Raw genomic sequence first — 12,008 nt, 5'->3', positions numbered from 1 at the left:
CTTTCACAAACATAGAAGCACAATTTCTTGACAAAATAATAGCCACCAAATCCAGTAATATATATATACATATATATAAAAGAATAAAACACAAACAAGTTAAGGCAGAAATACAAGGCTGGCTAAATATTAGAAAATCCATCAATGTAATCACCATATTCAAACTTTAAAAGGAAAAAAACCCCACATGATTATATTAATTCATGCAGAAAAAGCATTTGACAAAATTCAACACCAATTCATGATGAAAACTCTTAGTGAAACTGAAATAGAAGGAATCTTCTTCAACGTAAGAAAGGGTATCTATAAAAAACCTACAGCTGATCTTATACTTGATAGCGAAGGACTACATGCTTTCCCCTTAGGTTGGGAATGAGGCATGTTTGCCCACCAGAATGGCTATAATCAAAAAGTCTGACAACACCAAAGGCGGAGTCTATGAACTAACTGGAACTCTGAAGCACTGCTGTTGGGTATGTGAAGGGGCATCACAGGTTTAGATATCTGCGTGACAATTTCTAATAAAGTTAAACATTTATCATATGCTCCAACATTCCACTCCCATTTCAACAGAAATGTATACATATGTGCACTTAAAATATGTACAATACTGCTTCATTGCAGGTGTAATCATCATCTCCCAAACCAGAAACAACTCAAACGTCTTCAACAGGAAAAGAGATAAAACAGTGGTATGTCCATACAATAGAATAATATTTAGCAGTGAAGGAAAGAACAACTTGGGTAAAACTCAAAAACATTATCGTGGGCAAAAGCAGCCAGGCACAAAAGAGTACATACTGTGCGATTTCATCCATACCAAGTTCTAGAACAGGCACGACTAAGCTAGGATGATAGAAATCATAACAGTGGTTGCCTGAGGGAAAGGCTGTCTGGCAACGGGCCCAAGGAAACTTTCTGGGGTGATATAAATATTTTCTATCTTGTTTTGGGTAATGTTTTTACAGCTGATTACAATTGTCCAAGCTCACAGAACCGAACACTTTAAGAGTTGTACATTTCTTTTTTTAAAAAAGATTTTATTTTATTTTTTATTTTAGAAAAAGAGAGAACGCATGAGTGGAGATGGGGAGGACCAGAAAGAAAGGGAGGAGGAGAGGGAAAGAATCTCAAGCAGACACCCTGTTGAGCACGGAGCCCAACATGGGGCTCGATCTCACCACCCTGAGATCAGGACCTGAGCTGAAACCAAGAGTCAGACACTTAACCGACTGAGTCACCCAGGTGCCCCAAGACCTGTGCATTTCTATTTTACTTCAATTTAGTACAAAGAAACCCTTGATGAATATCACACTTGACTTTCTATGAAACATTTTCATACCCATTCCCCCTGTTCCCTCCATTCGATCGTCTCAGCAACTCTGAGAGGTAGGAAGATGGGACTATTTTATGAATGAGGGAACAGGGAGAGGAGCAGTGAGAAAGGGATTCCCGAGAGCACACAGCCTGGGCCAGAGCAAGGACCAGAGCCCAGGTGTTGGGACTCCACAGCCAGTGCTCCTCACACATGCCTCAGCTCTCCATCTGTGTTCTCCTGCACCCTCAGGCATTGCAGAGATGCCCAGGGCAGGGTGATGGCGGGCTCCCACAACTCTCTCCACGTTTATCCCCTCCACATACTCAAGTCCTGCCTACGATTTCATGTGAGAAGTCTGAGAACTACTGATGTTGCAGATGCTAAAACAAATGTAAATGTCCAGGGGCTCCTCTCTTCCTTTGTACCCTTTGTGGTAGGACATGCAAGACACTGGAATCTGATTTTACTCTGGGCTGAAACGGTTATATCCGCCTGGAATGGTGCAGTTTCCAGGTACCAGCTATTACATTAGAGAATGTAAAACCGAAAGAGCCGCTGGAGAGGAAGTCCTTAACCGTGGTTCTGCTGCTGTGTGATGTCAGCCTAGTCACTCCCCCTCTCTGTGCCTTGGTTTCCCCATCTTTGAGACAAGGGACCTGAACTAGATAAGATCTAGGTGTCCTGCAAGAAGGTCTAGAGCTGGAGGGGTAGTATTCATCTTTTTTTTTCAAAACCTCCCATATGAACATTGTCAGCCCAGACATCCCCCTGAGGATGCTCATTCCAGAGAAAATTCTCACAAGTCATTGAGATGAAGAGGACCCCCACATTCCCCACTCCCCGCTGCCCCATGTAGAGAAGCACCCGGACCTCCAGGATGAATCATCTTCTGTTCCCTGTCCAGAGATTTCAAGGAACCTGACAGCCTCTGTGTGTCACTTCTGGGCCAAGATATTGGACTCGTGAAGCCCTGGGTCCTGGTCCTAGTTCTATTAACAGCTGACAATGCAGCTCTTCAGAAAGACCCTCCTCTGTAGGGACTAGTGGCCTTGTGCATAAAATGGAGTTAATGATCCCTGCCTACTTCCCTGGATTGTTGAGAAGACCTAATGAAGTAAAAACTACGGACTTGGTTTGAGCAGAATAGAGCTCCCTACCAAGATAAGGGGCTCTTAAATCCTTGTGGTCCAGAACCAACCTTTCTCTCTCGGTGCCAGTGCAGTGCCGAACACACCACTAGATGGCGGTAGCTGTTACTTGCAGATTCAGAAAGAAGGGTGTGGGAGAGCCAGGGGGCCGCCTGCTTTAAGAAAACTAGGCCAAAGCCGGCTTGTTACATCACTTCTAATGGAAGCAGCCAGTTCAGTCTGGATTTTTCTCTATTGCAGCGACAATGCAAGGAAACTTCCTGGCTCCTGCGCATTTCAATGCTAATTATTTGGCCTGAAATCAGTCTTTATCTCCCAGGAATTGGTTCTGGAGCCCCTGCCCCACCTTCTGGGAGTAGAGGCCTTTCTCCCCTAAGGCCTCGTGACCCCTCTCTCCACCTGCCCCAGGCCCCACCCTCAAGCATGCTCAAAGTGCATTTCTTGTCCTGCCTTTTAAATCTCAGCTGAGTTCAACAAGCGCTTCTGTCTACTTACACCAGGGGCCGTAAGGCGACCAGAGCCTTGCCCTCAGGGGAGAAAAGGTTGCAGGTGCTGCTTTTTGAACAAGGCATTCTAATCCTGTGTTCTTCACTTTCCTTACTTTTAAAACAGGATTAATAAAAAAAAAATACTATTAAATGAGTTAATGCTGGTTATAACGGCGCTTGGAATAGGGTCTGGCACTTTGTAGGTAAATGATTATTTATTGAGCCTGTGATGTATAGGTACATTATCTCATTTAATGACCCTACCAATGGCTCAGAGAAGTTATACAATGTGCCCAAGGCTGCACTGTGGTCAGAAGGAAAGGTAGGATTTGAACATTCTGACTCCACAAGCCCTGCCTTGAGCTGCTCTTAAGGCGAGAAAATGAGCAGCAAAAGGCAGAGAATCAAAAGACTAGCAAAACTGCTAGTCCCAGAATGGCTGCAAATGGGCCATCCTAAACCACACTATTCGGGTCTCAGAGATCTTGTCCTAGATTAACTCTAGCACTCACTGGGCCTTTGGGATCTGGGGCAAGACCCTTCCTTGAGCCTCAACTTATTCATTTATGAAAGAGGGCATCTTGATAGATCACTATTCATGCTTAGTTGTCAAAATCACCTGGGGTCCTTCTTAAAAGTATGGATATACTAAGCTGCTAAAATAGAATCTCTAGGGGAGGGATTTGGACATCTGTATTTTTAACAAGTGACTCATGATTCTCAGGACCAGAAAAGTTAGCAAAACATCCTAGGCCCAGATGATCTTAGAAATTCTCCCAGCTCTGTCCATCTTGATCCCACTGCCATTCAACCGGGCTCCTGATCCGCCTCCCTAGAGACACCTCCATCAACACCACAGACCCTGTCCCTGTGCCCCTACAGTCCGATCCCCTGAGTACCTCCCCACTCCACATGGATTTGATCTCTTCTTCCTTCCTGTAAGGCACTCAGCTTCTCAAGGGAGCTGAAGCCGTATAAATAATAAATGAAATTTACAGTAGCATTTGGAATTCACTTAAGCACTAGAAACGTAGTTGCTGTAAAGTCTCTTTAAAACTCATCCTTTCATTGGGTAAGAAGAAAAAAAAAGTAGCTTCTCCATTGACTTTCCTAATATGCAAATCAGGATATTTTGACAAGACTGGATTCTAAATGTCCACAGTGTCCATCTGGAAGGCATAATCTCCGCTGCCAGAAGAGCAGTGCCCTGCTGCCCCAGTTTGAGATACCGAGGAGAGCTAGGTCACACTACCTCAGACCATAGGCAGGGTTACTAGCCCTGTGACCTGGAGGCACTTGAGGAAGGAATGGGAAAGAAGCCCCAAGGTACAAAGCCAGTTCCAGACTCATCACACCGGCTTTTCCTATAAACCCTTTCCATCCTTGCTCTTCCTGTTTGCAGAGTCATCAAATGGTACAACCAAGCAATATTGGCTGCCCCCATTCCCTTCTTTCTGCTACAGTTCCTCTCTCAGTCCCCACAAACCAGTGACCCCACTGACTTGAAACAGACGTGAAATTCTTACTGTTGGCCAAGTCTGGGTTGAGGGAATGTTTTCTGGAAGAGTGAGTACCCTGGGCTGGGTTTTGTTAAGACTGGTATCAGTCAGCTATTGCCACAATAATGCCATGTAACAAAGCACCCCACTATTCAGTGATTTACAACAATAATTTATGCTCATTTATGCATGTGTGGGGTGGCTGGGGCCACTCTGCTGCCCTCCCTCGGTTGATCTCAGCTCAGCTGACTTTGGTCTCAGCCTTGAGTTTGGTTCAGGTCTGCTCTAGGTCTCCCTCAATACTTTCTGGACCAGTGGACTGGCCAGGGCATGTTTCTCTCATGTTGATGGAAGAAGCTCAGAAAGACAAGTCCATAGCCCAGGCTTATTTCAATCCCCTGATGGTACCACATCTGCTCACATCCCATTGACCAGAGCAAAAGGCAAGGACATATACTCTGTCCAACACGAGGCCAAAACAAGTCACAGAACACATGTGGGGGGAGGGGGGGAGGGGGGGAGGGCAGGAAGGTTAAATAGAAAAAACAGGAGTCAAGCACCCTGAAGCTACTCCCTCAGATGGGATGACACAGAAAGGGATCCTGGAGAAGCTGGAGCCAGGCTTCACGTTGAATTCACTCAAGCAACAGAAACATGGCTGCAGTAATATCTCCATGGGGAGGGAGGGGGAGGTAGGAAGGAGAAAATGTAAATCAGGGAAAAATAAAACATCAAACAACTATCTCCAACTACACGGCACATACCATTGCCAGGACCCCAACTTTCTCAATGCCCCCTCTCCCCATGTCCAAGTGAGAAAAACCACATAAGAGGAGCCTGACCTCCTCTTTGCCACAGCTGGTTGTTTTCTTTAAACACATCACAGCTTTAGAAAAGATCAGACTGGGAAGGGACTCTGGATGACCCTCTTATCCCGCCCCCTCAGCTTTCAGAGAGGAAACGGGGCTTATGGAAGGTCATGAGGCAAGTAAGCAGCAGAACAAGGAGTATGATTTGTGCTTACGCAGTTTTCCCACTTGAGACATTGCCGAACAGCCAGGTAATTAAGATTTCATTTATTCGACAAGCACTCTGTGCCAAGCACTGTCGTAGGCGTCGGGGATGAAGAAGTGAACAAACACCTCTCATGAAGCTTCCATTCTATTGAGGGAAGGGATAGATGATAAATAAGTAACAAGTGAATTAATCATATGGCAGTAAATGCTATGAGAAAAACAAGCAGGACGGGGGGGATAGTTAGGCTAAGTTGGAGTTGTATACTGGTGGTCAAGGAAGGTCTCCCAGAGAAGATGACATTTGATCAGTGCTATGGTATGATTATTTGTGTGCCCCCCGCCACCCCCAACCACCAAAGTCGTATGTTGAAATCCTAAACCTCAAAATGATGGCATTAGGAGGTGTGGCCTTTGGGAAGTACTTGGAGGCCCCGCAGAGCTCCCTTGCCCTTCTGCCATGTAAGGATGTCAACAAGTCTACGACCTGAAAGAGGGCCCTCACCTGACCAGGCTGGCACCCTGATGATCTCAGACTTCCAGCCTCCACAACTGTGACAAATAAATTTCTGTTGCTTATAAGCTACCCAGTCTGGGGTATTCTGCTAGAGCTGCCTGAACAGGCTAAGACAATCAGGGAGGTGGAAGAAGTAAGCAGGAAGCCGTGAAAAAAATATCTGGGCCTTTCCAGCAGAGGAAACTGCATGCACAAAGACCCTGAGTCAGGGACAGGCTTGGCATGGAGCAGAGGGAGCAGGGGAAATGTGGCTGAAAAGGGTGGCAAGACAGTGTGGCGGTAGGGCCAGATCATAAAAGGTCTTGAGGGCTGTGAAGATGAATTTTGTCTGTCAGTTTGACCGGGCTAAGGAATACCCAGATAGCTGGCAAAACACTATTTCTGAGTGTGTCTGGGAAGGTGTTTCTGGAAGAGATTAGCATTTGATTCAGTAGACTAAGTAAAAAAGACCTGCCATTACCAGTGTGGGTGGGCATCATCCAATCCATGGAGGGCCCAAACAGAACACTATGATGAAATAAGGGTGAATTTCTTCTCTCCCTTCTTGAGCTGGATGGCAATCTTCTCCTGCTCTCAGGCAGTAAAGCTCCTGGAACATGGGAGCTCCTAGGTCTCAGGCCTTTGGGACTTAACGCCAGTGGTCCCCTGTCCTCAGGCCTTCAGCCTTAGACTAAATCATACGATGGGCTTTCCTGGGTCTCCAGCTTGCACATGGCAGACTGTGGACTTCTTGGCTTCCATAGCCACAGGAGCCAATTCCTATAATAAATCTCCTCTTTATATCCATAGCTGGATCTATCTGGATCCTATTGATTCTTTTTCTCTGCTGAACCCTGACATGCACGATGGAAGGACTTAGAGTTTTGCTTCAAATGAAACAGAAAGCACCTGAAGGCTTTGAGTCAAGGAAACACATGATTGGACTTTGGTTTAAAAGATCCCTTTGGTGGGGGGTGTGGAGGCACCTGGGTGGCTCTGTCGGTTAAGTGTCTGCCTTTGGCTCAGGTCATGATCTCAGGGTCCTGGGATAGAGTCCTGCATCAGGCTCCTTGCTAGTGGGGAGTCTGCCTCTCCCTCTGCCTATCCCCTGCTCCTGCTTTCTCTCTCTCAAAAAAAAAAAAAAAAACAAAAACAAAGATCCCTTTGGCTGTTGTGTTGAGAACTAACTGCAGAGGCAAAGGACAGAAGTTGAGGGTCACGTTGGGAGGCCACTGCAGTAACCCAAAGTAGTGGAGGCTTGGCGTCCCAGGCGGGAAGGAAGAGTCAGATTTGGGATCAGATGTGGTGTGAAAGCTGAGAGAACTCCCTGATGGGTTGTGCGTGTGGTTGTAGAGATCAAGGTCAGAAAAGAACCCAAGGTTTTCATCTTGAGCAACTGGAAAGATGGAGTCACTATTTTCTGCATTGGGGCAAGTTATAGAAGGAACAGGTCTGGGGGGTAAATCAGGCAGCTTCGGAGGCAGGTGCTTCCTTTGCTTTCTGATTGCCTGTGTTTTTCCTGACACAACTCATCTACCTAAGCCCAGCACAGGTTGAAGGGTTTCCGTAGCCAAACATCCGCTTTCTCTGATAGATGTAGTAATTCCCAGTAAATTCTTGGTCCTGGGTTGGAATCCCCAGGAAGCAGACTCTGACGTGAAGCTTAGCATGCAAGAGGTTTATTAGAGTGCTGTTGAGATCAACACGCATAGGATGAAGGGAAGGAGGCAGACTGGGCACACGGGGACACCAAGCTGTGAAGCAGTGCCAGCAGAAGTGTGGGGAGTTCTGAAAATGAGATGATCCTTCAGAACCGCCTGAGTTGGGGCTAGAAGGCTGGGCAACAGGGCTGTTAGTTTCCCATGGAAAGATGTGACCTGAGGCAAAGTCACTCTCTTTATCTGAGGCATTCCCTAAAGGGCTGACAGCTGACCTCTGTCTTCCAGAGACGTGACCAGCGATGAGGGAAATAGGTTCTTTATTCCAGAAGGGGAATCTGGGTGGTACAGCACAGATTCCCCTAAGTAAACCGTATTTATTCCCTTGCTCCAGATACAAGGAAGGCTAATGTCTTCAAGTCCAATCCTTCCCCCACACTCATAATTCACGGCTGGCCAGCAAATGGAAACCCTGTCCGACTTCCCAGGTTTTCCCGCCAGAGGCGAGGCAGGAAAACACCCTAACAATGGACACAAACACAGAGGAAATTCCTGGTGGAAGGACGCCACCGTGGACCCTGACCTTGTCAGTGCAGCTGTCAGCTACACCCAGAGGGCGGACCCAGCCCTGGTTAAATTTGGTCACACAACTCACCTTCACCTTTGGAGTCTTGATTTAAAACATTAGGCTTCAACACACAAAAAGCCCAGGAAAGGGGTGCCTGGGTGGCTCAGTCCATTACGCGTCCAATTCTTGATCTCAGCTCAGGTCTCGATCTCAGGGTCAAGCTCCACATTGGGCTCCATGCTGGGTGTGGAGCCTACTTAAATAAATAAATAAATAAATAAATAAATAAAATAAAATAAAGAGCTCAGGAGGTCAGATAACAATTGTAAACTATGCAGAATCTCTACATTCTCCTTCTGACCCTAGGCTCCTACAAAAAACAGTACAGAAATAATAATAATAATAGCAGAAGACAACAATACAAATAAAATATAAATAAATAATATATAATAATATAACAAGAAAAAATAATAAAAATCCATAACAGTGTTGGACCAAAAGAAGAGGTGCCCCTAGTGTACCAAAAATTATCAAAAATCCCTAAAAAGAGTAAGACAGAGAGGGAAGACTGAAGAAGAAAACCACATCCCAGTTGCACAAAGGAAAGAAATGTTGCAAACGAATTGGAGGAAGCTGCTCTGGGCACTGAAGTCAGCTGGAGGGCCCAAGGATGATTTGATAGGGTGATTGGTCCTGAAAAAAATCAACACCATGAAAGAAAAGTACCAAATCTAACTATCTGAGAAGCTAAATTTAACATGAAGAACTAAATTTAACAACCTGAAGAACTAAAGCCCATGGGAAGAATCAACAGAACAAATAAAAATGCCTTTAGAAAAGTCTAAGTAGTATTTTCATGGGGGGGGGGTATTGTATACATACAAGATAATCAACTAGAGGTCTTGGAAATGACAAATTTGCACAGTGAAATAAAAGCCTCAATATGTGGGTTGAGTATCAGAAGAGATACAACTAAAGAGCAAATTAGTAAAGTAGGAGATTGAACCAAGGACTTCCACAAGAGCAAAGCACAGAAAGCAACAGAGATGAAAGAGAGGGAAAAAGTTAAGGGAAATGGAGAATGAATCAAACAGTGACAAAATCCACCTAATAGGAGTCTAGAAAAAGGGAATAGTGAGAATGGAAAAGAAACGCTCAAGTAAGACATGGGGGAAAAAACTCCTGAAAAAAACATGAAAGTCTCCAGATTTAAAATGTCCATCAAATGCTGAGCAAGTTAAATTTAAAAAGATCTACATTTAGGTATCATGTGGAAAATTTTACAAAGAGAAAATTCCTCCATACAGAAAGAACTGATTCCTTGCAAAGAAATAAGACTCAAATATCATCAAAATTCATACTGGGACCAACAGGCAACAGAACAATAATCTCAGATACCTGAAGTAACTTACTTTTTTAAAAGATTTTATTTATTTATTTGTCAGAGAGAGAGGGAGAGAGAGAACAAGCAGGGGAAGTGGCAGAGGGAGAAGCAGGCTCCCCGCTGAGCAAGGAGTCCTCAATCCCAGGACCCTGACATCATGACCTGAGCTGAAGGCAGCCGCTTAACCGACTGAGCCACCCAGGCGCCCATGAAGTAATTTATTTTTAACCTAGAATCTGTTTGATGCCCAGTAAAACTATCTTTGAAGTAAAAGGGGAAAATAAAGATATTGTCAAACATGTCGGAAAGAATTCTTAGACAGGATGGAACCATATAAAATGAAAAAAGGAATCAAAGAGAAACACATGGGCTATGAGAAGTAATGTTAAGCAAAAAAAAAAAAAAAAACCCAAAAAACAAAAAAAACTAAAGATATTAAGATTTTACTAATTGAAATATGTGATTATATTTAAACAAAATCATTAATTTTTTTTAACTAAAATCCCAAATCATATCAACATGGTTAAGTGTTGGGAAGGAGAAAAGAAAAGAGTAGTAAGAGAAATCAAGCGGTGAAAAATAGTAAAAGTTTTTTTCATTGGTAGGATCTAGGTAGCGATTGATTTCCAGACATCAGTATGTCTCTTAAAAATGCACTGATCTATTACAATTGATTGGAAGTACAGAAATAAAATGAATAACTTCAAACCATTAGAGTAGGAAAATAAAACAAAAAGTCATTCAATAAATCTCCCCCCCAAAAAACAGGAGAGATAAAGGAGAAAAGAGCAAGAATTTATAATTTTAAAAAAATGACAGGAGTAAGTTCAATTATATCAGTAATATCAATAAGCATGAGTGGTTTAAATCCTTATTGGATAAAAGAAACTCTTAAATTAGGCTTAAAAAATAAAAGCCCAGTATATGCTGCTTCTAACCTACACAAAAGCAAAATGATAAATGGAGGTTAAAAATAAGAGAATGCAAATAGCTATGCCATGCAAATACTAATAAAAACAATGTGGGCAGATAATAATAATAATATCAAAAAAATAAAAATCAAGGCAAAGAACAATGAAAGGGACTGGGGTAAGAGACATTTCACATAGATAAACTATAAGTCCTACAGAAAAGACGTATCAGCCATAAACTTTTATGCACTCAATAACATAGCTGCAATACATAAAGCAGAAACTAAAGGTGAACAAGGAGAAGTGATAATCCACAATCATGATAAGAAGCTTTGTTATTTGGCTTTCAGAAACAACCAGATCAAGTAGCTGTAGATCAAGTACAAATAGAGAGGATATGAATAGCATATATACTATAATTTAAAAATGTGATTTAATAGATATAGATGTTAATAAAAGACGGCTCATTATTTTGTCACACACAGAACATTAAAAAAAATAACTTATGTATTAGGTCATAAAAGAAATCTCAAACAAATCTCATAACCAAGAAGTCAAACAGGTTACTTCTAGGCCAAAATGCAATAAAATTCAAAATTAACAACAAATAAAATGGCCAAAAAATCCTTTGCATCTGGAAATGTTTAATATCTTTTAAATAATTCTTAGGTTAAAAGGAAAATTAATATTACTATTTAGAAATTAATGACAAGGAGAGTCCACATACCAAAAATCTGAGGCATATACCTAACTCAGGAAAACTTAGTCTTACAGTTCTCAGAAAAGATAAAAAATGTTAAAAACAAAGCAAGCTTTTCTTTTTTCTTTTAATTATTTATTTTTATTTTTTTATTATGTTCAGTTAGCCCTTTTTAAGACAAAAAAATAAAAATAATGACATTTAAGGAAAATATTAATAAAGATAAAAAGCAAAAATTAATAAACTAGGAAACAAACCAAATAGTGTAGATTAATAAAACTAAGAGTTGGTTCTTTGAAAAGATCAGTAAGTTAGAATAACCTGTGGCAAGACTGAGAGACTGGGGGTAGGATGGGGAAGAGGGACAGAAAAATACAATGTTAAGAATGAGAAATGAGACAGAAAAGACAACACATATTCTAAAGTAAAGAGAATTTTATACCAAAGCATTTGAACATCTAGATGGATTGGATAGTTTTCTGGAGAACAACAAATGACAACAATTGGCTCAAAAAGAAAATCGTGAAAGACCAATAATCATAGAAGCAACTGAAATAGTCATTAAATCTCTATCTTGCTAAGATGCACAAAGTAAGAAAGTTTACCATCTTGAACATTCTACGAAACATTCAGGAAATCCAGAATCCCATACAATACACACTCCAGGGCATAGAAGATAGAAACTACCCAACACATTTTATGTGGCTAACATAACCCAGTACCAAAACAAGGAAAACACAGACAAAAGGAAAAAAAAAAAAACATAAGCCAGTATCATTTATGAGCAAAGATACAAAAATCCTAAGCAAAGTATTAGAAATCAAA

General features: G+C 42.2%; 1 protein-coding gene across 1 annotated transcript in view; it reads right to left on the bottom strand.

Moving 5' to 3' along the window:
• CES5A (carboxylesterase 5A) overlaps positions 1-8,287 on the bottom strand; it is a 97,990-nt gene extending 89,703 nt beyond the window's left edge. Inside the window, exons 1-2 of the mRNA XM_036068934.2 lie at positions 8,276-8,287; positions 5,478-5,614 (exon numbers count right to left, since the gene is read on the bottom strand). Coding sequence (XP_035924827.1) covers positions 5,478-5,499 — 22 coding nt within the window. The 5' untranslated portion in view covers positions 5,500-5,614; positions 8,276-8,287. The remainder of the gene's footprint in view (positions 1-5,477; positions 5,615-8,275) is intronic.
• Between the last annotated feature and the right edge of the window lie 3,721 nt (positions 8,288-12,008).

This window comes from Halichoerus grypus, chromosome 15 (genome assembly GCF_964656455.1).
Source record: "Halichoerus grypus chromosome 15, mHalGry1.hap1.1, whole genome shotgun sequence".
In the NCBI taxonomy this organism is placed as follows: domain Eukaryota; kingdom Metazoa; phylum Chordata; class Mammalia; order Carnivora; family Phocidae; genus Halichoerus; species Halichoerus grypus.
The sequence above is the reverse complement of the archived record's forward strand: the minus strand, read 5'-3'. Positions and strand labels throughout refer to the sequence as shown.